General features: G+C 35.1%; 3 protein-coding genes across 3 annotated transcripts in view; 2 read left to right on the top strand and 1 right to left on the bottom strand.

The window, feature by feature from the left end:
- Positions 1-8,003: 8,003 nt before the first annotated feature.
- On the top strand, positions 8,004-9,555 carry LOC104807039. The gene is made up of 2 exons (XM_010532150.1): positions 8,004-9,461; positions 9,535-9,555. Exons 1-2 carry the CDS (start codon positions 8,004-8,006, stop codon positions 9,553-9,555), a joined length of 1,479 nt encoding a protein of 492 aa, XP_010530452.1.
- A 6,083-nt stretch (positions 9,556-15,638) lies between these two features.
- On the top strand, positions 15,639-18,072 carry LOC104806891 (cytokinin riboside 5'-monophosphate phosphoribohydrolase LOG1-like). The gene is made up of 7 exons (XM_010531985.2): positions 15,639-15,832; positions 16,252-16,349; positions 16,454-16,484; positions 16,613-16,712; positions 16,821-16,891; positions 17,003-17,146; positions 17,779-18,072. Exons 1-7 carry the CDS (start codon positions 15,728-15,730, stop codon positions 17,872-17,874), a joined length of 645 nt encoding a protein of 214 aa, XP_010530287.1. The 5' UTR covers positions 15,639-15,727; the 3' UTR covers positions 17,875-18,072.
- Positions 18,073-20,794: 2,722 nt separating this feature from the next.
- Positions 20,795-22,641, bottom strand: part of LOC104807038 (endoglucanase 2-like) — a 2,950-nt gene continuing 1,103 nt past the window's right edge. The window contains exons 3-7 of the mRNA XM_019201648.1: positions 22,560-22,637; positions 21,664-22,098; positions 21,403-21,577; positions 21,166-21,335; positions 20,795-21,097 (exon numbers count right to left, since the gene is read on the bottom strand). Of these exons, the coding sequence (XP_019057193.1) occupies positions 20,795-21,097; positions 21,166-21,335; positions 21,403-21,577; positions 21,664-22,098; positions 22,560-22,637 (1,161 nt within the window). The remainder of the gene's footprint in view (positions 21,098-21,165; positions 21,336-21,402; positions 21,578-21,663; positions 22,099-22,559; positions 22,638-22,641) is intronic.

Genomic DNA, 22,641 nt, shown 5'->3' with positions numbered 1-22,641 from the left:
ACCTGTCAAGAATTGTTAAAAATTGTACATGAAACAATTTCAAACAATTTAAATAGAATTATTGACGATGTAATTAATCATCATGTATGAAATTACTTTCGATTCGAAGAATTTATATTTTTTTGGCAAATCTTAACATTTGGTGTATTTATTTGTCAATTTAAAATTATATTTTTCGACACATTTTATAGAGTTCGTGTACTATATAATTAGATTTTATCATTTTTAAATGAGTTGGAAATACTCAACACTAGCTCGACTAATCTACTTCCCAAACCAAACGAATCAGCTCGCAAACTCAACATGTATATTGAGCAAAAAATAAAATTTTAAAATATTTAAATTTTGATTTGAAAAATCATACATAGCATAAAATTATAATTGTATTCAATACAAACTGGACATAAATAAAAGAATATCAAATATAAACATATATACAATTATAATCCACCAATTTAAATACAAACAAACAAGATATAAATTTCTACTTTCACCGTCACACACTTTGTAAAACTGAATCACCTTCTTAAACTTAATATAATTTTCATCTTCAACATCTGTACAAAATTTAATTAGTACATGTAACTAAAATTTACAACATTTAACAAAACAATGACAAGAAATAGAAACAATATAAAACCATATTTATGTAGGTTTCTGAAGGCTCAAAGTAGTTTTGATATCAATGCCTCCACGGAATGGGAAGTTTGTCTGAAAATCCTATCATTTGTTTAGATTTTTTTTGTATGATCATTTGTTTCGTTTATTAGCCGTTGTCATTAAGCGTCACCATTTGATATTTATAAATAACATTTATTTGCACATAAACTTAAGATATGGTTTTGTCCCACTCCGAATTTGAACCTCAAATTTAAAGAGGGAATGTATAATCCAAATCATATGGTTGGTTTCCAATCCCAAGATTAATATGAGTCTTAATGCAGAATACTCAGTTATCCAAAAAAAATTTAAGATATGGTTTGTATTCGTATAGACAAGAATTTGAACTCGGATCATTTTTTCTCTGAACCAGCAAATCATTTAAAAAAACAATCATTTGAGCATGATTCAAACCACTTGAGCAGTTGAGCTAGTGTTAATTCCTCAAACACAGTATGCCTTAACATATTTCCAAAACATTGGAGATCTACAAGAGAGAGAGAGAGAGAGAGAGAGAGAGAGAGAGAGAGAGAGAGAGAGAGAGAGAGAGAGAGAGAGAGGGAGAGATGCAGAGACGTGTATGTTGGAATGTGAACGTGGGTTGTCAAGATAAGAGAGAGACGCACGTGTGAGAAGACGCTCATTAGCGCTTTGGTTAGGTCGGACGTTGGGACGTCTCATCACTGTCGTCCTCTTCTCTTTGTCTCGTTGCCTCCTTTTGGAGTTTACTAACAAAAGAGAGTCCAACATGTTTGACTCTTAACGTGTAAGCTGGCTTGGAACTTTCCCCTTCACACGTGTGTGTCGGAACTCGTGTGGGCTCCACATCCCAAGTGTCCCTCTCCGGTAGATGAATGGCATCTCTTATACTAATCTTTTTTGTGCAAATGTGGTCGCAAGAGTTTGATGTGAAGAAATACAAGAAAGGGAAGATTTGTCCTTGCAGTGGATAGCGGATGTTAAAAATCACTTTATTTTCTTCAGCATTTCTTTATTGTAATACATATTTTTGTTGAAGCAAGGGAAGTGCATATTCAGCATCTAGAAGATCAAACAAGAGAATGGAAATGTGGAGCTAAGCAAGGAAAGCACATAAGGAAAGAAAATGGAAAATGGAAAGAAGGCAGCTATATTCAAGAAGAAAAGGAAGAATGTTTATGGAGAGGATATTTGATGAATCAAAGAAAAAAGGCGTATATATGCAAGGAACGAGACATTAGGATGGTTGTCGAGATTGTCAAGAAAAAAGGGTTTTTGAGAGAGACATTGAAAAAGATCTTGTGTAAGGGAAACACCGGTGAGTGAGAACTGAGAGAAGGTGAGATCGACTTGAGGGGGAGCCTTGAAATTACAGGCGAACCGCTCCGTGCCTAGACGAGTTCTAGGGTGACACGTGGTGTGCGCTGTGCACAGTGTGTCTTTGGGCTGGTAGAATTTCTTGTGATACTAAGGTTCATTCAGGGGGAGTGAAATTGGTGAGGGTTGAATACTACTTGGAAAGTACTGAAGTGTATTTGACTCGTATCAAAGAAATAGAATCAGTTTTGGTATTTCTGATTTATTGTATCGTGTGTGGAGTATTTTCATTTGGTATCAGAGCAGGTCACCGATCGTAGGAAAGTGTTCCTCTCATATCGGTGTACGATTCAGATACACACGATGGAAGGTTTCAAAGATCTACAATCGCTTGGAAAGACAGCTATGCTTGACTCAACCAACTATGGACATTGGAAAGTTAAAATCAGCTCTTACATCCGAGGATTAGATGAAGACACTTGGAGTGCGGTTACTGATGGATGGACTCGACCAACTGATGTTATTGATGGAGTTATAACAGCAAAACCAAAGAGTCAATGGACTCCTCAAGAGAAGAAAGATTCTGCTATGAATCAGAAGGCACTATCAATAATATTCAGCAGTGTGTGTCATGAGGAATTTGAGCAGATTCAAGGATGTGAAACTGCCAAAGAAGCCTGGGACACCTTGGAACTCATCCATGAAGGAACCTCTAAGGTAAAAAGAAACAGACTTGACATGATTGATCTACAATTTGAACGTCTAAGGATGGGAGATGATGAAGGTGTCAAGGAGTTCTGTGGCAAATTAAGCGCATTGTCTAATGAGGCAAGTGTGCTTGGTAGGAGGATTAATGATGACAAGCTAGTGAAGAAACTGCTGAACTGTCTACCAACCAAGTTTCACTCACAGATCTTGGTGTTTGAAGGTGTTAACAATTTGGATACAGTCACCTTCAAAGAGGCTGTGGGGACCTTTGCTGCTCATGAACTGAGACTCCAGCTGATGAATGGAGGATCGTCTGTGCTTTCAAGGAAAGGAGTTGCTCTGCATGTTCCGGAGACTAAGGTGGTAGATCTGGAAGTCAGAAAAAACATGAGGAACAAGAAGCTGTCTGAAGAGGAACTACATGAGGAAATGTCTCTTGTTGTCAGGAAGTTTAATAAATTTTTCAAAGGGAAAAAGAAATTCGGCCAATCAAATGATAGAGATGCTGGGAAATGTCTGGAGTGTAAGGGCTCAGGACACTGGAAGGCGGAATGTCCAAGTATTACCAAAAGGGAGAGTGTACTGAAGAATCTCAAAGATACACAATGCTTCGAATGTAAAGGCTTCGGCCATACCAAGGTGGAGTGTCTCAAGAGTAAGGGAAAGTCTCTGATTACTCATGAAGAGGAGACTACAGACTCGGAAAGTGATGGCGGAGAAGAAGATCTGTCAAACTTTGTGGCTTTTCTCGGAGTTATTGAAGAGGAAGGTCAAGAAGTGGATAGTGACGGAGAGGAGGTCACTGAAGAAGATCTCTTTAAAGAAATGACTAAGCTGGTGCATATGAATAAACAACTTATCAGTGAAAAACAGCAACTGGAGAAAGAACTCAGGGAAGCTCAGATGCAACTGACAAGGACACAACAAGAGCTGACTCAGAAAGAGGAGGAGGCATCTAGTATGAAATGTCAATTGGAAGAGACCAAGAAGAATCTCCATCTTCTTGGTAGTGGTACTGGGAAGTTGGATCATTTGCTTGGTTTAGGCCGAAGTTCAGGTGATCACTCGGGACTTGGATATCAAGGGCATACACAATCCAGTTCCAAATTTGTATCTGGAGGAAATCTGACTCAAGAAGTGCCCTTGCCAAAGTATAGAAGTTCACAACCACAACAACCCGTGTGGAAGCCAGCCTACAATCGAAGGGAAAGTAGAACCTGCTATCACTGTGGAAAATTGGGACACATTCGGAGGAATTGCTTTTATTTGAAACAAGACAGAAGAAACTCGAGGTTCATTTCGTCATCCTACAACCCTTCAGTTTGGAATCTCAAATGGATTCGAAAGTCTGATCTGATGTGTCATGTAGCTTATACTACTGAAAACTGTGACAACTCAGGAGTCTGGTACCTTGACAGTGGTTGTTCCAGACATATGACAGGAAATCAAGGTATATTGCGAGATTTTATAGAAACTCAAAAAGGAGGAAGTGTCACTTTTGGAGATGGCAAGCAAGGTCGAATTCTAGGTAAAGGAACTTTACACTGTGATGGATTACCTAGACTGACTGATGTTAAAGTCGTGCAGGGGCTGAAAGCTAATCTGATTAGTATCAGTCAGCTCTGTGACAGTGGGATGCGAGTTAAGTTCACCAAGAATGCCTGTTTTGTAACGGATGAGACAAACAAGTGTGTGCTGACTGGGAGAAGAAACTCTAACAACTGCTATACTTGGGTTAACTCAGAAAGGATCTCTGGACAGAAGTGTCTTATAGCCAAGAAAGATGAGCTGAACCTGTGGCATCAACGACTGGGACATATTAATCTGCGAACTTTGGTCAAGCTATCTAAGTCAGGTGCTGTTCGGAATCTCCCAGAACTTTCTCACAGTGACAAGTTTGGCTGCAAAGTTTGTCAGCTTGGCAAACAAGTTCGCATTCGACACAAGAAAACAGAGGAGATACATACATCACACATTTTGGAACTTGTTCACATAGACCTGATGGGACCAATGCAAACTGAAAGCTATGGTGGCAAGAGGTATGTTTTGGTTTGTGTTGATGATTATTCCAGATTTACTTGGGTTCGTTTCTTACGAGAAAAATCAGAAGCCTGTATAGCTATACAGCATCTAGTCCTTCAGCTGAAAAATGGCAAAGGTATGGTACAACGCATTCGAAGTGATCATGGTAGAGAATTCGACAATGATGCGTTTCAACGATTCTGTGCCACTCATGGTATCTCACATGAATTCTCAGCACCTAAAACACCACAACAAAATGGTGTAGTAGAGAGGAAGAACAGAACACTGCAAGAGATGGCACGATCTATGTTGCTAGCTAGGGATGTGGCCACTTGGTTCTGGGCAGAGGCCATGAGCACGGCTTGCTATTTAATTAATCGGATTTATCTTCGACCTGGCATGACTAAAACTCCTTATGAGATTTGGAAAGGGAGAAGTCCACCTCTCAAGTATGTTCACATCTTCGGATGCATCTGCTATATCTTGAATGACAGAGAATACTTGGGTAAAATGGATGCAAGAAGTGATGAAGGACTATTTCTTGGGTATGCTCAAAACTCTGCGGCTTACAGAGTATTTAATCTGCGTACTAAGACAGTGATGGAGTCTGCCAACGTCATTTTTGATGAAGAAATGGTCCAAGAATCTAAAGAAGTTTTTCTTCCTCCACTTGGTGATTCTCAGAACTCAGAGCTATCTCGTGCGGAGTCAACACCATCTGAGAAGATCGACACTGACGATTCATCATCTGATATTGATCCTGTTGAAGACTTGAGCATCAATACGACCACGCCAATCTCAGTTCATCGGAATCACTCGGCTGGAGACATCATTGGTGATATTCATGCCTCTCGACAAACAAGAGGTAAACCCAGGATCAACTACAAAGACTTGGTTAGGTTTACCTGTTTTAATTCTCAAATCGAGCCCAAGAAAGTGTGTGAGGCACTGGAAGATGAGTTTTGGGTTCGGGCCATGCAAGAGGAGCTAGAACAATTTGTCCGCAATGATGTATGGGTCTTAGTTCCACGCCCTCAGCATACCAATGTTATTGGAACCAAATGGGTGTTCAAGAACAAGTCCAATGAGCTTGGTGAGATAGTTCGCAACAAGGCTCGGCTGGTGGCTCAGGGATATACTCAAGTTGAAGGTGTTGATTTTGATGAGACTTTTGCACCCGTGGCTCGTCTCGAATCCATCCGCTTGCTCCTTGGTGTTGCCTGCAGTCTAAATTTCAAGCTCTATCAAATGGATGTCAAAAGTGCTTTCCTAAATGGGATCCTGCAAGAGGAAGTATATGTCGAACAACCCATTGGCTTTGAAGATCCTCATCACCCTGATCATGTTTTTCGCCTGAAGAAAGCTTTGTATGGACTGAAACAAGCCCCCCGGGCATGGTATGAGAGGTTAACCTCGTTCTTGGTGGACCACGGGTACAAAAGAGGGGGAGTAGACAAGACTCTGTTTGTCCATCAAGAGGATGAAGTTCTGATGGTTGTTCAGGTGTATGTTGATGACATCGTATTTGGGTCTGTCTCTCAGAAAAAGGTGGATGAGTTTGTGCAGATGATGAGTGATGAGTTTGAAATGAGCATGTTTGGAGAGTTGAACTTCTTCCTAGGACTACAAGTCCGACAAACGGATGATGGCATGTTTATATCTCAAAGTAAATATGCTAGATCATTGGTCAAAAGGTTTGAGTTAGATGGCAGCAAATCAGCAAAAACACCAATGTCAACTACAACGAAACTGACTCGTGATGAAGATGGAGAAGATGTTGACTCGAAGCTTTACAGAGGAATGATTGGAAGTCTACTTTATTTAACTGCAAGTAGACCTGACTTGTGTTTAAGTGTAGGTATCTGTGCAAGATATCAGGCCAAACCAAAGAAATCTCATTTGCAGGCAGTTAAGCGCATTATCAAATATGTGAAAGGAACCGTGGAGTATGGATTACACTACACGAAGGATACAAGGTGTGATCTGGTAGGTTTTTGTGATGCAGACTGGGGAGGTCATGCTGATGATAGAAGAAGTACTTCTGGAGGATGTTTCTTTCTTGGAAACAACATGGTGGCATGGCACAGCAAGAAGCAAAATTCTACATCATTGTCAACAGCAGAAGCAGAATATATAGCCTTGGGAAGTTGCTGCACTCAACTCATGTGGATGCGTCAAACGCTCTTCGACTACGGTATTAACTTACCCTACTTTACCGCTTATTGTGACAATACGAGCGCTATTAATATTGCAAAGAATCCTGTTCAACACTCACGCACTAAGCATATTGAGATTCGTCACCATTTTCTAAGAGAACAAGTTGAAAAGAAAAACTTGATCATTGAGTACATTTCAACTGAAAAACAATTGGCTGACATATTTACTAAACCTTTAGATATGAACAGGTTTGTTAGTTTACAAAAATCCCTGGGTGTGGGGGAACTTTGATCTGTTTTTCAAGTTTTTGAAAAGAAAAATGAGCAGGAAAGGGTAGAAGTCAGTGGAAGCAAATGTCAAAGGAATGAACACGACAATCAGAAGTACTTCACTGATTCTCAGGTACATCTCGCAAATGCAGACTTATAAACTTGATTCTGGTGCTCCTCTGTCATGGTACACTCATAGACAAAATTGTCGAAGAAATCATGATATGAGTAAACTTATGAGGTGCTCGGGTCTAAGTTGAGAGATAGCATTCCATACGATGGTCTAAGGGCAAATAGAAATTTTTTTTTTTAAAAAAAAGGGAAAATTTCCTCTGTCATGGAACATTGGGTAATTTCAGTTTCTAAATACTCCGCTGTGACTCACAAGAGTTTCACATGAGTATATCTCAAAAAGAGATAGTCTGGACCTTAATGGTGGGAATGATCTATCGATACAACGTCCTAGAAGTTCAGAATCTGTTTGATTTGCAAAATAATCTAAGTCTGAGTAAAGCTTGAGAAGCATCTGAGAATGTGTGAAGTGCAACTGCAAGTCGGATACATTTCTGCGATGTGAGTATCTTACTGATTAGTATCTCTAACCTAATCATCTTTCTATTATCATTTGTATTTTCTCGTCTTGTTTCTGTTGCTACTATCAGACCTGGAATTATCTCGAAGGGTTAGTAATTTGAATATGCTAAATTGTGATTAAGCGGGAATGGAAATTTAATCAAGTTATTTTTAAAATTTGAATCTCTCGCACTAAATACACGTGCGCTGAATATGCCCTAATTTCTCGCTTGCTTAAAACACCCACGATCGTTTCTCTCTCTATTTTGGAAGTTCGGAATTCACGGTTTTGGTTGCAGAAAGAAACTTCCTTCACAGATGGCGAACAAGAAAATCGGGAAGGTTATCAGACAAGGGGAGCGTCGCTCAGCGAGATACGCCGCTCGACAGGCTAGTGAAACAGGTAATCCCAATCTTCCTGTAATAGTCGAGGAACCAGTGACCATGGATGCAGGTCGAGAACAGGAAACTAGAAATAAGGAGCATGCAATCCCAGATGAGGCAGAGAAATCAGATCCTGAAGTGCCTCCGCTGCAGACAAAGAGGAGAAAAACAAAGTCAAGCAAAGATAAGGATACTCTGTCACAACTCCTGGAACAATCGACACCTGGTTCAAGTGAGCATGCACCGTCTAACTCTGAGAAGGATCTGACAACTGAGCATGTTGAAGTGAGAACATCTCAGGAAGGACCTGTAGTTGAAGAAAAAGAACCCGATGGCGAAAATGTTCAGTCTGACAACTCTCTGGATCTCGATGTTCAGACTCAGGGGGATAAACAAGCTGAAACTGGCGAAATACAAGAACAGTTGGACGATGACATCGTTGAACAAGATGGAGTGAGCGATGACCGAACCATTACTGAAGCCTTAGACGGAATGTCAAAGGAAGACGATGCGGATACAGTAATGGAGACTCAATCCCGAGCCCCAGAAGTTTCTGTTCAAGTAAGTTCCGATAACTCAGATAGTCCTTTGATTGTTATGCAACAAAAGGCTAGGTCAAGAGCAAACGTGAAACAGAATAAGACTTCGAGAGGAAAGAAGAAGGTCTCACAAGGCTCGAAAAGGGCAAAGATGCACAGAAAAACAAAGAAGGGGAACTCAGAAGGACCATCTGAATCAAGCATACCGAGTAATGAAACAGGGGTTAGGAGTGTCAAACCACTGTCTGAGAAATTTTTGTCTGCTGAGACCAAGAAGAGATTCGAAAAATTCAAGGGAGTGGAAGTACTTGCAGAAAGGAATGTGAACGTCATGGATTTTCGAAAGAATCATGTCTGGGATCTATTTGCAGAACGACAGCTCACAGGAACACTAACTTATGCGTGTTCATTTAGTAAAGGGTTGGTAAGAGAATTCTATGCCAATCTAACACCTAGCACCGATATCCCTGGTGATTTCATGCATTACAAGGCGTTTGTGAGAGGAAGATTCATTGAATTCTCTCCCACCATCATCAACAAACTGTTGGGCACACCTGATGACTCAACTCAGGGATTGGAAGATCTTCCAGAGGGAACTACACTTGAGGATTTGGAAGTAGCTCTGACTGGAGAATATGTTGCTGATCGAAGTGGCAAGCTCCCTATTGCTGGTCTTAAGTTTGAAAGTCGAGTAATGCATCTGATTGGAAAGACGAACTGGTTGCCTACTCGAAGAACTGATGTTCTACAGGACGAATTAGCCCTACTGATATTCAAGTTACTGAGGAAAGAGGATGTGAATCTGGGAAGGATTATCTATAGTCACATCCTCTCAAGGGCTGCTGACATGAGAGTGCGCTATTTGCTACCCCATCCGTGCCTAATTCAGAACATCATTGTGCGACAAAGTCCAGAAATTCTAGCAGATTCTGAGATTACTGAGGTGATTCAGCGGCCATTGGTCATTGAGTCTAGAGTTCTACAAGCAAAGATGAGTCGGGCACAACTATGCAGCAAGACCTTCACTCTTCTTCTGAAACATGACAAGCAACTTATTCAAGTTGAGAAGCTGCAAAGGCAGGTTACCAAAGTTGTGGCTCAGATTCGTGCGCGTCAACATGCTCTTTGGACAGAGTTTCAGAGTAATGCATACTCAGCATTCTTCTTCGAGGTATGATCATTATTCTGATTACACTAATGTTTTTGATTGTCTGCTTATCCACACAGGGGGAGAAAGTGAAGGAGTTCCTTCATCGAGTACTCCAGACAAAGGAAAAGAGAATATAGTTGAGGACTTGACGAGCGACTCTGGTAATGAAGATGATGCTGATACAACAGAAGATCTATCTGAGTGAATACTACTTCCGTTCTCATGAAGTGGATTTGAGCTAACCATGTGTGCTTCTTGCTTTTGATGTCTTTGTGTCTGACATTTATCCGAATGTTGCTTTCATGTTTTTCGAATTCTGGTGTTCGTATGTCTATCCATTGTGTACTGAACTGGTTGGTTAGATATATCTTCTGTTTGTCATGGATTACACTACATATCTGTGTGAGCTTGAGTGTGTCTAAGCAGAAAGTCAAAAAGGGGGAGAATGTTGAAGCAAGGGAAGTGCATATTCAGCATCTAGAAGATCAAACAAGAGAATGGAAATGTGGAGCTAAGCAAGGAAAGCACATAAGGAAAGAAAATGGAAAATGGAAAGAAGGCAGCTATATTCAAGAAGAAAAGGAAGAATGTTTATGGAGAGGATATTTGATGAATCAAAGAAAAAAGGCGTATATATGCAAGGAACGAGACATTAGGATGGTTGTCGAGATTGTCAAGAAAAAAGGGTTTTTGAGAGAGACATTGAAAAAGATCTTGTGTAAGGGAAACACCGGTGAGTGAGAACTGAGAGAAGGTGAGATCGACTTGAGGGGGAGCCTTGAAATTACAGGCGAACCGCTCCGTGCCTAGACGAGCTCTAGGGTGACACGTGGTGTGCGCTGTGCACAGTGTGTCTTTGGGCTGGTAGAATTTCTTGTGATACTAAGGTTCATTCAGGGGGAGTGAAATTGGTGAGGGTTGAATACTACTTAGAAAGTACTGAAGTGTATTTGACTCGTATCAAAGAAATAGAATCAGTTTTGGTATTTCTGATTTATTGTATCGTGTGTGGAGTATTTTCAATTTTTTTAGTACATGTGTAGCTTTTTTAAGGGACAATCGTAAAACAATTACCAACTTTAAAAAATTTTCATATAAAATCACAAACTTTATAAATCTTATCATATTCCCGCTTATTTATTAACTTTACGAATTTTGATAAAATCACGGACTTGTGAATTTTATGCAATTAATATGATCAATGTATTATGAACAACGTGTAGAGCATATTAATTGGATGAAACAATGTCATATGAACGGAACCATCAACTCCTGTTATGGTTTCGTGCTCTATTCAGGACTTCGTCTTCCATGAAATGAAATAATGGTCAAGAAAAACTAGGTATATTGTGACTAAATATCATGAAATACTTTAGACCGATCCTTTACCGTTTAGTATGCTGACCCATGGACGAGCAAAGATTAATCTTAATATGTAAGGTTTAAAAGTATCGGTTCATAAATAAATGATATTCATAACACCTCATAGTCTAACAAAAAAAAATCATGAAATATTAATACAATTTATCACTTAGTCAAAATCAAAGTAAATAATGATACGAAATATCACTATTAGGAGTGAACTCGAATACCATGCCAATATTTTTCAAAAATGTACCTTAAAATTATATCAGAATCAATAATATACTAGATTCAATCATTTGTCTAGTAACTAGTTTCAATAATCGTGTGTGAAAAAATGGTATTTTAGGATATATTGCAAAATGTTTCGAGTTCTTGTATGTATTAATTTTACTATGCTTTCTTCACTTAAAATGATTAGAAAAATGACTTCTAAAAGAATGGCACGGAAATCTCATGATAAGATGAAAGAAGTCTCACAAAAATGTTACTAAATTGTTATGCAAGAAAACAATATATGGTATTAATTTAGGTTTATTAAAAATATATATAAAAAAAATGTAATACTAATCTTATATTGATTAGTTTGAATAATAAAGATTGATTTTAGTGATGCTCCCGTATATTACTAAATTAAACCCGTCCAAAATAACTAATAACCATTGTAACTTTAATATAATAGAAATTGTGCAAACCAACCAAAAGAAGAAAGGAAATAATCTAAACATTTGATTTATTCCTTTAGCCTATCCAATGAATGATATAAATTGAAATAAGTGGTGGGGTGCCGAGTATTATTTATATGACTCACATGTTGTTTGGTAGAGGGAAAATGGGCCGTTTTACTCATTAAACGTGGCGGCTGTTATAAAATTATATGATTATACATTCCACTATTTATTGCAATCATTTCGACCATTAATAACAATGGAAGATTTTAAGTAATCTGATTTTGATTTTATCCATATCCTTGGATTGGCAATTTCCAAAGGAATTTTAATTTCGTGTCTAGAATCTCTATTTCTAGTAGTCAAAATTACCTAGTTCAAACCATAAGGCCTAACCAAACATTTTATAACTATTTTCAATATATGAAATATTAGTATTATACATAAAAATACCGTCTTCAGTTCATTATATATATCAACATATGGTGTATATGGCACAAAAACATATTGGTTTAAAAGATAGAATTAATATCAAGAAATTGTGATCTCTTCAATTACATGGTGGTAAACGTGATGTTAAAAGTGACTTTAAAGCGAGGCTCCTTTCTCAACCGTTAGTGGTCATGTCATAACTAGATACACATTGTTATTATTATAATAACAATTTTTATTTTAAAACTAAATATTCAAACTTTATGTGAATAATCTCCAAATAAGACCCCAAAGCAAAACTAATAACTATGTTTATGTTTCCATTGCTAAAACAACCAATCATTGTTATGTTATTTCTTTTATCACTATGTGATTTATTATTATAACAAAATTTCTCACATCAATTTCTGCAGAAATATGATTACATACTCTCATATTTTTGGGTTATTAATACATACATATGTATATATATATATATGTGTATTGTGAAGTTTTCAACAAATCCACTATTTGAAGCGGAGGCTTTCGAAACCTCCAGGTGAAGCAGAGGATCTCAAAAGGATAGAGAGACATTTCCGTCATTCGTGCGTTTAATGAAACCCGATTAGGGTTTCCTCCCTCGTTGGTTCTGTGATTGAGTCTGTAATTTTTCGGTTTGGTTCTCTTTCTTCTTTCGGGCGAGGCGATCTCGCTTCTCCGCGTTTGGGATCGCCGTTCGGCGGTTTCCGGCGGAAATTTCGGTTGTAAACCTTAACTCAAAACGTGACTTCATCTTCCCGAGACATAGGCATCGAGATTTCTTTTGATTGCTGAACTCGTATATCCTCGTGTCTCTTTCTGTTTATGTTCATCGTACAAACGAAAGATGGAGAGTCCGATCTGTGAAGAACAGGCCGGCCTGAACCACTATATGTACATATATATGCATGTTCGTAGAAGAAAGTTTATGCCGTCCACTCCCATTTCACCAAAACTGAATCATTGGTTTCATTCAAATAATGATGGTTTCTCGTATGATGGAGATTATTCGATATAAGGTTTGAATATTTTAATTTGACAGGAAATAAACTCGCTGAAATGAATTTATAAAAAAGTCTTACATTGAATCTCATACTACATATACATACATTGTACAAACCCTAACATCTCACGTTGTTGGAGGGGACGGTAGAGGATATAAACTATCAAATGTTAATATTTCATTAGAAATTTGAGTACATATATAGCTCATATACCGTAGAATTAATATTAATAATATTTTCGTAAATTCAGTTTGTTTGAGGGAAATAAATGTTATATTTGCTAAAAAAATTATTTCTTAATGCTGTAAAATTCTCTAAAATTATTCATTAAACAACTCAACTCCGTACGGACAGCCTCTTGGCTGTTGTCAAAGGGTAACAAGCAACAATGTCCATCAAACATGTGCCTCCATTGAATTTCACATACAAACTTGGATTTTATTAATATTTAAAAATGCAAAAAAATGAAAGTAATTAAATTTCTTGTTTTTTTTTTGGTAATTTTATGGAAATATTAATGGGGAAGTATGTCGTTTTATGTGGAATAATTCTCTCACAAGTGGATCATTGGGACAGAGTAGAGTTACAAGTTACAACAGAGAGTCACGTGTACAGCCAATGTGATTGAGCTCACTTATGCTTCGTTTTCTTATGTACTTGCCTGCCCACTTTGTCTTTCAATCATATCTTCTCTTTGATTTTGAAAAAAAATATCTTAGTTTTTTTTTATATCATAGTAAAAATCTAATGAGTATCAGTCAAAATTAAACTCTAATGTCGTAATAGATATTGATTAAAGTATATCCGGATGATATATTCAAGTTTTGGATTGTAATATGTATATATGGCAGAAAAAACTATTAATATAAATAATGAAAACATTGAAAAGCTAGAAAAAAATCAAATCTAAATATAATTAATATGGATAATTTATAAAATCTTATTCCATCTCCTGTAACAAAGTTTTAGAATTTTCTAAACTAGACACAAGAAAATTGAGTTGGCTGAGTTCCTGTGTTAATCTAGAAAATTGCGTTGGCTTAGTTCTTGCGTTGGCTAATGTTAAGGACTTTATAGAAGTTTGGATCTTATTCTATAGATTTATTTCATTAATTTTATAGGATAAAGTCTTGGCGGAAACATTTTCGTTGGTTTGGATCCTATTCTACAATTTTTTATTTCATTTTCTTACTTTATACCAAGTGAATGTAGTAAATTTTCTGGTTTTATGAAATTTTATGACACAACAGTTAGTTTTCAACAAAATTAATAGTCATAGCCAAAAAATAAAACATAAGGAAAAAATAACATATTACGGATTTATAAAGAAAACTTAAATAGCTATATTAATAAATTTCTAATAAAAAACTATATTAATTAATAAATTTCTAAAAAATCACATGAATTATTTCCCATTTTTATATTAAATGCTAAACTTTTTAAAAAAATTATAAAATCAAAACCTTCTATTTGTAAACAACTCTTAAAAACATCATTATATTAAATTATTAACTTTTAAACGATTTGCTAAAAACTATAATATTATTATGGTTTTTGGAAATTATCTAAAATTTTAGGTTTTATTGTAGGATTTTATGGGGATTTTAAAATTTTTATATTTTGTTTATTATTTTTTTAAATATTGTGTATTTATGTATGATTTTTCTAAAAACATAATGATGTTAATTTTGTACTTTCAGTATTTAATTAGTGATTCTTTATTTATTTATTTATTTATTATTATTATTACATTCGTGTGCATGCATATGTATTTTTTATTAATTTAATAAATTTTGAAAGTTATTAATGTCATTTCAATTTTCAAATCAGAAATATAAATTTAATTAAAATAATATGCCGTCACATTTAAAAAATGCAGATTTCGATAACCCACATAAATTCATTGAATCCATTGTGAACGAACTAAAGTTCTAGGAAATGGCTATATCCTTATATAGTATACTAATCTACACATGGCAATTATTTCTTCCACTACACCACTATCTAGATTGGTAATAATCATTTAAGGTAATATCCAAATTTCATAGGATATATCTAAATTTGGCAATTAGTTCTACAAATAAAAATATTCCTATATAATCGCTAAAATAAATGGACGTAAAACCGCAGGATGTTACAATCATTTATGAGTTTCAAAGAAAATAATTTTTTTATAAAAAAAATCCCACACAGAAGGTGGGGGGAAATTAAAGATAAAGAAATAGAAAAAAAATAAATTTAAAACCAAATGGGAGAAGAGATGACGTGGGTGAGTATGGTGACATTTGATAATGTCGTGATTATATAAAGGGAGCATGAGGGTCTCTCATTCCCATCACCTTCCTTCCTTGCGTCTCCACAACACACAACCCTCTTGTAACTCTTCTATATTATACAAAAACAATATCTCTCTCTCTCTCTCTCTCTCTCTCTCTCTCTCTCTCGTTATTGAAAATCATCATACGGGGAAAGAGCAAAATATAAGATGGAGGTGAAATCGAGGTTCAAACGTATTTGTGTATTCTGCGGAAGTAGCGTCGGAAAAAACCTAAGTTACCAGCTTGCGGCTATTCAACTCGGAAAGCTATTGGTACATGTCTTTTCTATTTTCCTCTCATGAAACTTCACCTCAAAACCCTAATCTTTTTTTTTTTTTTTTATCTTTTCTCCAACAAAGAAGTGTATATATATATATGTGTGTATATATATATGTTTTACATATTTGGAATAAATATGTTCAAGTTGATAATTTTGTTCCATTGAGGAACATGGGTATGCTCTGTTTTTTTCCCAAACTTCTTTCTCTTTTGTGTTTTGATATTTTTAAGATCTATCCGAACTGTTTTTTTTTTAATCTGTTTATGAAGTTAATACCAGAGAATTGCTTGAGACAAAAGCTAATCAAAGCAATTAAATTAGAGAGGGAGCGCTTTGATATGGGAAATTAACATGTATTTATAATAATATTCTTGCGCTATAAATAAATAAATAAATAAAATAATTGTGCAGGTGGAGAGGAATATCGACTTGGTTTACGGAGGAGGAAGCATCGGGCTGATGGGTTTGGTCTCCCGGGCTGTCTACAGTGGTGGTCGCCACGTGTTGGGGTGCGATTGGTCAACTCTTTTACTGATCCACGTTTAAATATTTTTAGTTTCTCAATTGGTAATTTTTCATTCATATTATTAATATTTCTCTCAACCCTTCTCAGGGTAATTCCAAAGACTCTAATGCCCAGAGAGGTAATAATCTGTTTTCGATTAAATATTTCAGAATTTGTTCTTTACAAAAGAAATATATAAATATATAACCATATTTTTTTTATTGTTTTCTTATAAAAAAAACACTTTTTTTTATTTATCATATTTAGATTACCGGAGAGACAGTGGGTGAGGTGAGGCCTGTGTCCGATATGCACCAACGCAAAGCCGAAATGGCTCGTCAAGCTGATGCCTTCATTGCCCTGCCAGGTTTTTTTTTAATAATTTTAATTAGAGATTATATTTTTCCCATAATATATAAGATCTAATTAAATAATTAATCTGACTGATTATTACTTTTAACTGTAACTGATTAAGGCGGCTACGGGACTTTAGAAGAACTCCTGGAAGTTATCACCTGGGCCCAGCTTGGAATCCACCAAAAACCCGTAGGCAATTTCGATTTCAACTTCTTTTTGGAATTTTAAGTTTAATTAATTAATTAATTAATCGCTTAAGTTATTTAAATTTGAATTTTGTTTGTTTAAATAATGAGACAGGTAGGATTATTGAACGTTGATGGATATTATGATTCATTACTATCGTTCATAGACAAAGCAGTAGACGAAGGATTCGTAGCCCCTGCTGCTCGCCACATTATCATATCTGCAAGTACTGCTCATGAACTTATGTGCAAGCTTGAGGTACTTCACTTTTATCGTTACTATTAATAATAATCTATAAGAAATTATGTTTATGTTATGCATATATATACAATTGAATCATCGAAATAAATACTATATAATTAAAAAAAATTAACTAGGTATAGATAATGTCGTGAGATAATTTAATAGAAACTGTCAAATTTTAATTTTAGAAATCGCGTCGCTACGTTAATAATTAATATTTTAAGGCAAATTTTGGTGATTAAAAGATTCATTCAAGATATAAAAGTATTTGTGTAAACATATATAGATAACTGGTTTTTGTGGAATAATTTGATAGAAACTAATAGTTTTAAATTTTAGAAATGATGTTGGTATTAAAGCATATTTTCTCATTAAAATTAATATACTAATGTGCAATATTAAAAATTTCAAAAGTTCCCCTAAATTATTTTAATTAATAAACAAACGTTAGTTTCGAATTTTGAATATTATTTTGTATTTCATTCAGTTCTTACTAGATGGTATTGGGAACTCAAATTCCTATAGAATCGATGCACGTGTCGCACATGGGACCCACCTTAAATCTAGAGGTCACATCACATGCAAGTTCCGTGCGAAAAGCAATATATACCGTTGGATCTAAAACGTGTCGTTGACCTTTTGACCAGGAGTACGTTCCCGAAACCGATGTGGGGCCCAAACTAAGCTGGGAGATGGAACAGCAGTTGGGTTATAATTCGACCAAGTCAGACATGTATCGTTGACTTTATCCTAAAATCAAGACCGTACACACCATGGAATGATCGTGAAATATTGACCGTTAGATCGTAATATACAAAAAGTGTAGATAATTATTGAAAACAATTTTAAAAAAATGTCTTTGTTCACTTCCCACTCAAGCTGTCACTTTCATCCTTAGCTGTAATTGTGAATTTCGTTATATATATATATTTTATTTATTTTGGCATTGTAATGCAATTGCTAATTGATTGCTTTATTTGTTTACGTACTGAATAAGTGTCGGGCATTTTTGTGGATAACAGATATACAGGTGCTAATATTTATCAATTTTTTCTCTTTTGTCGGTGACATATATATAGGTTTTAGTTTCTTCCATATATATATATATATATATGTATATTTTAAATTTTTAAAAAACAACAATAATATTAAAATATACTATATTATTATTGAAATAAATGTAAATTAGATATCCGCAAATTTCAGAATATTAATATACAAATTTGAATATCAATCAATTAATTATGTGACTAGTATCCAAATAAGATTTAGCCAAAAAAAAAAAAAAAACTAGTATATAAATAAGTTGAATATCAGAGTTTTGGATATTCGAATCTAAATAGAATCATTTCTGAATATTCAATTTTTTTGTTAAAGGAACAATTTCTGAATATTATTATAATTAAAAAATAAAGATAAATTCGTAAATTTGAAAAAATATTCAAATATAATTTTGTAATTGTTAATAAATTGTTGGAGAAAATTCAAAAATGAATAAACAAAACACATACATATCTGATACGATGATAAATATTCAACTTCGTATCTTATATGAACCTGGAATTTAGATATGATTTCGACCATATAACATGTATAAATGGTTGGAAATCAGAATATGATTTCAAGACGTGTAATCATTTTTCTAAAAGCACTATTTTATATCTACCGGATAAATGAGATTATAGAAATACACTTTTTAGAAATTGATATTTTTATATAAAATTTTAAAGAACTGGTATATATTTATATATATGATAAAATGGTTCATACATATATTTATAAAATGTTCACAATATAATTTCTAGGATTTAATTAATGGAGATATAATTTAAGATAATAAAAAAATATTTACATATTAACTTTTAGGATTTAATATTTATTTAAGCATAAATTTATCCTAAATTTGAGCATGTGTGTATATATATATAATCGGTCCAAGTTTGATGGGTTGTTATAAATTGCTATCATGGAAAGGTATAAAGATAGTGATCGCTCCATGGGATATTCGGCAAAACCAACTGTTTCCGAAAGGAGGAGTGTCAAAATGAAATTTCATTTTATAATCATTATTTAATTATTGAAGATATTATATTATTGGAAAAAACGAATGACCAATATAAAAGTAACACATAATATATATATATATATATATATATATATATATATATATCTCGAGACGAGCAAATTCAACGTGAGATACTGAAGTGAAATTATGCGCCTTACGTTTCTTCTTCTTCCAAGTTCTAATGCTCCTTTTAGTATTTTTATATACCTTTTTTTTATTTAATTAAATAGAGATATTTCCGAACATTAAATTAATCATTATAAATACACCTATCCATTGTGTGCACGTACGGGGGTTATACTACTAGTACGGAATTAAATTCGAACAAAACATTCAATCCACCATCAAATGTAAGGGTTGACACGCCATTCGAAAAAAAATCCATACTTACAATATATTTAATTTCCAAACCAAATCGAATAAAAAAATTCAAAGACCTTGACTAATATACAACATATGTATGTGTGTGTGTATATATATTATAACTCCAAAAGTCGAATAGTTAAAGACATTATTATATTCACTACTTAGCAAGAGCATCAAATAGATTTCAATAGGAAAGGTGAGATCACAAGTGGAGAAAAAAACTTGTTTTAATATTGTATTGAATTTTAGAAAATAAAAGCAACTTTTATTGTTATTCGAAATGAAACTTCAATCTTTAAAATAGAAAATGAAAAAGAGTTCAACGAACAACAAACCAACGGAAAATAACAGATCAAAGAAAACCAAATTCAAAAATACTTCATCCAATTACCGGTCATGTTATTTTAGATTTTTTACCAATTAAAAAAAATTAAAAAAAAATCATATATACCTTTATTAAATTACTTAGTCTTGAAGTTGAATATTTTTAATTAAGAATAAAATTAATATTTATCTATAAAATCTAAAATAGTATTTATTAAATAACAAAAAATATTTTACAAAGTTAAAAGAAACGTTGGGAGGGAGTAATCTATTTAAAGTTGGGCACGACAGTTATTAATTGTTGACTCTGTCCCCCTTGTTTTGGGCCAAGATAAATGGGCTTTGTTGGACTTAAAGGCTTTTTTTCTCTTTTGCGTTTGCCACGTGGCCTAAAGTTTCATTTCTTGTTTGTCTCATTCGATCGGTTTGAACCAAATCATTTGTAATATGCTATCCTTGCTATAAAAACTAGATGTATAAAAATATTTTAAAATGAAAAAGTTTAAACACGAATGTAAAATAATTTTTGACTTTTTTTAAAACTAAATTTTTTATCAATAAAAAAAATTCAATTCAAATAAAAATAAAATACAAACCAAATCGAATCGAAGATAACCCTTGTTTTTTTTGGAGTCTTTTGGAGGCAACATATAATGACGTAATTTTGTTTTAAAATTTGGATTTCATCAATTAAAAACATTATAATCTGTCAACGAGCTAATCTCCATAAATTTATTATACTAATTTAATTGTTAAAAGATTTTCAAATCCAGTATGCCACATTGCCACTCATTTCCCTCAACGTGACGGAAACAACAATGCATAAAAACCTAAAATCATACTCAATATATACATCATATAACACGTGTATAGACATGTGTATGTGTATGTGAGGAGGCTTCGAGTGTCTATGCAAAGGATGTTACTAAAACATTAGTAGCAGCGGTGTTGTAAGTAGTCGGTTCGGCTTGCATCGTGTTGTTCCGATCGTCCACGTACGTCTCGTTAAGAAATGGGCCGCCGACAAGGGCTCCCACCGCTACGTTCGGGTTCGGTTCTTCAGACATTAGCCACACGAAACCGTCCGTACAACCGGTCGTGGCATTTGCCGGGATGGAAGCTCCCCTGTGGTGAACTTGTCTCGGGTAGCTGTCTCCATACCCCACGAGATAGCTCATGTTCATCGGATTTTGCCCCAAAACGTAATCCACCTTGAAAACGCTCGTGTTGATATCTATTACTTATCATATTAGGGAAACCGTAATTAAAGAGAAAGTACCTGAGATTTAGCGAAAGATTTGAGTTCGGACGGATCAAATGACTGTCCCCCGCAGAGTAGCGTTTGATCGGAAGGAGAAGAGATGATGTAGTCGGCGTAAAGAGAGGCTAAAAACGCGGAAGCCACGGCCTCCTGCAATGCGTTCCATTCGCTCACCCATATCAGACCACCTGCTTTCAGACCGAGATCAATGTTCCTATCGAGAGAAACTCGATCCAAACGTTTCAAGAAAATTACAAGGAAAAACCCGGAAAAAGGATATGATTTTACTCTGTGTCCTGCTCGGCGAGGCAGTGGGAGATCTCGGAAGAAGAATGCACATAACTGATTCAGCGGTTTGCTTATACTTTCGCAGCACGTCGTTTTCAGATTCATTTTTCGAGCCAAAGAAGCTTAATCGCGAAAGTAATACCTGAAAAGTTTCCACAAAGGCACAAAACTCATTACGTACTTCGAATCTGCTCGAGTTTTTCAAAAAAGTGGAATCTTGTACCGTACCTGTACCCCGGGGAGCTTGTCGTTCCAACTGAAGAAACGCGGATTTCCGAAATCCGCAAACGTTTCTCCGTTATCAACAACATAGCTGTAATAAAACTCGTCTCCGGTGGCATGAAACAGCCAAGAAGCAGCCCAAAGAAGCTCGTCACCAAACCCACTTGAGTTATAAAACTCCTGAACCTCAGGGACACTCAAACTGTACAAACCCTTGTAAGAATCGGCGAATTGGAACAGATCCTTTGCGTGCATTAGAAGTTCCGTCGAGTAATTTGGGTCGGAATGCTTGAAAACGATCGAAGCCGCGGCTAATGCTGCTGAGGTCTCGGCCGCGACATCCGAACCTGGTTTTTCTCGGTTGATCTGAGTGAGCGGTCGGATTTCGGACATTGTTTCGGGTCTGTCCCAACAGTTGTGGTCTAACTCTGGATCACCAACCTGTATAACATGTTTATATATATATATATATATATATATGAAATCATATGTTCGAATTCTTTACAACTCTGTTGAAAAAATGGAATATTTTGTTTACCCGTAGAATTTTGATTCGGGTTTATAAAATTGAAACAAAACGAACTCGATTATATAAAATTGAACGGAAGCAAATTGAATAAAACCTAATTATCTCTGGATTGAATATTATATAAAATATATTGAATATTTATTTTTTCAAAATCAAAATTAACTAAACGCGAAATGAAATAACTAAAACGAAAAAACACAAGGAAAATTTTCTTAGAAAATAGGATTTTAATAAAAACGGATTTCTAATGAATCTAATGGAAGACCTGACAAAAAAAACTTGTATATGAAAATAGACCTTAAAAATCATAAAAAAATAAATAAAAATAACCAAAAACCAAAGAAAAACACGTGACAGAGAGTATGATGAGTACCTGGATGTAAAGAACATTAGGAGAAACATGAGCATTGAGAAGAAAATCAGTGATCCACCGGAGAGAATCCGTGGCCGGCTCC

Source organism: Tarenaya hassleriana, unplaced genomic scaffold, assembly GCF_000463585.1.
Source record: "Tarenaya hassleriana unplaced genomic scaffold, ASM46358v1 Cleome12, whole genome shotgun sequence".
Taxonomy (NCBI): domain Eukaryota; kingdom Viridiplantae; phylum Streptophyta; class Magnoliopsida; order Brassicales; family Cleomaceae; genus Tarenaya; species Tarenaya hassleriana.
This window is presented reverse-complemented; position numbering and strand designations above follow the sequence as displayed.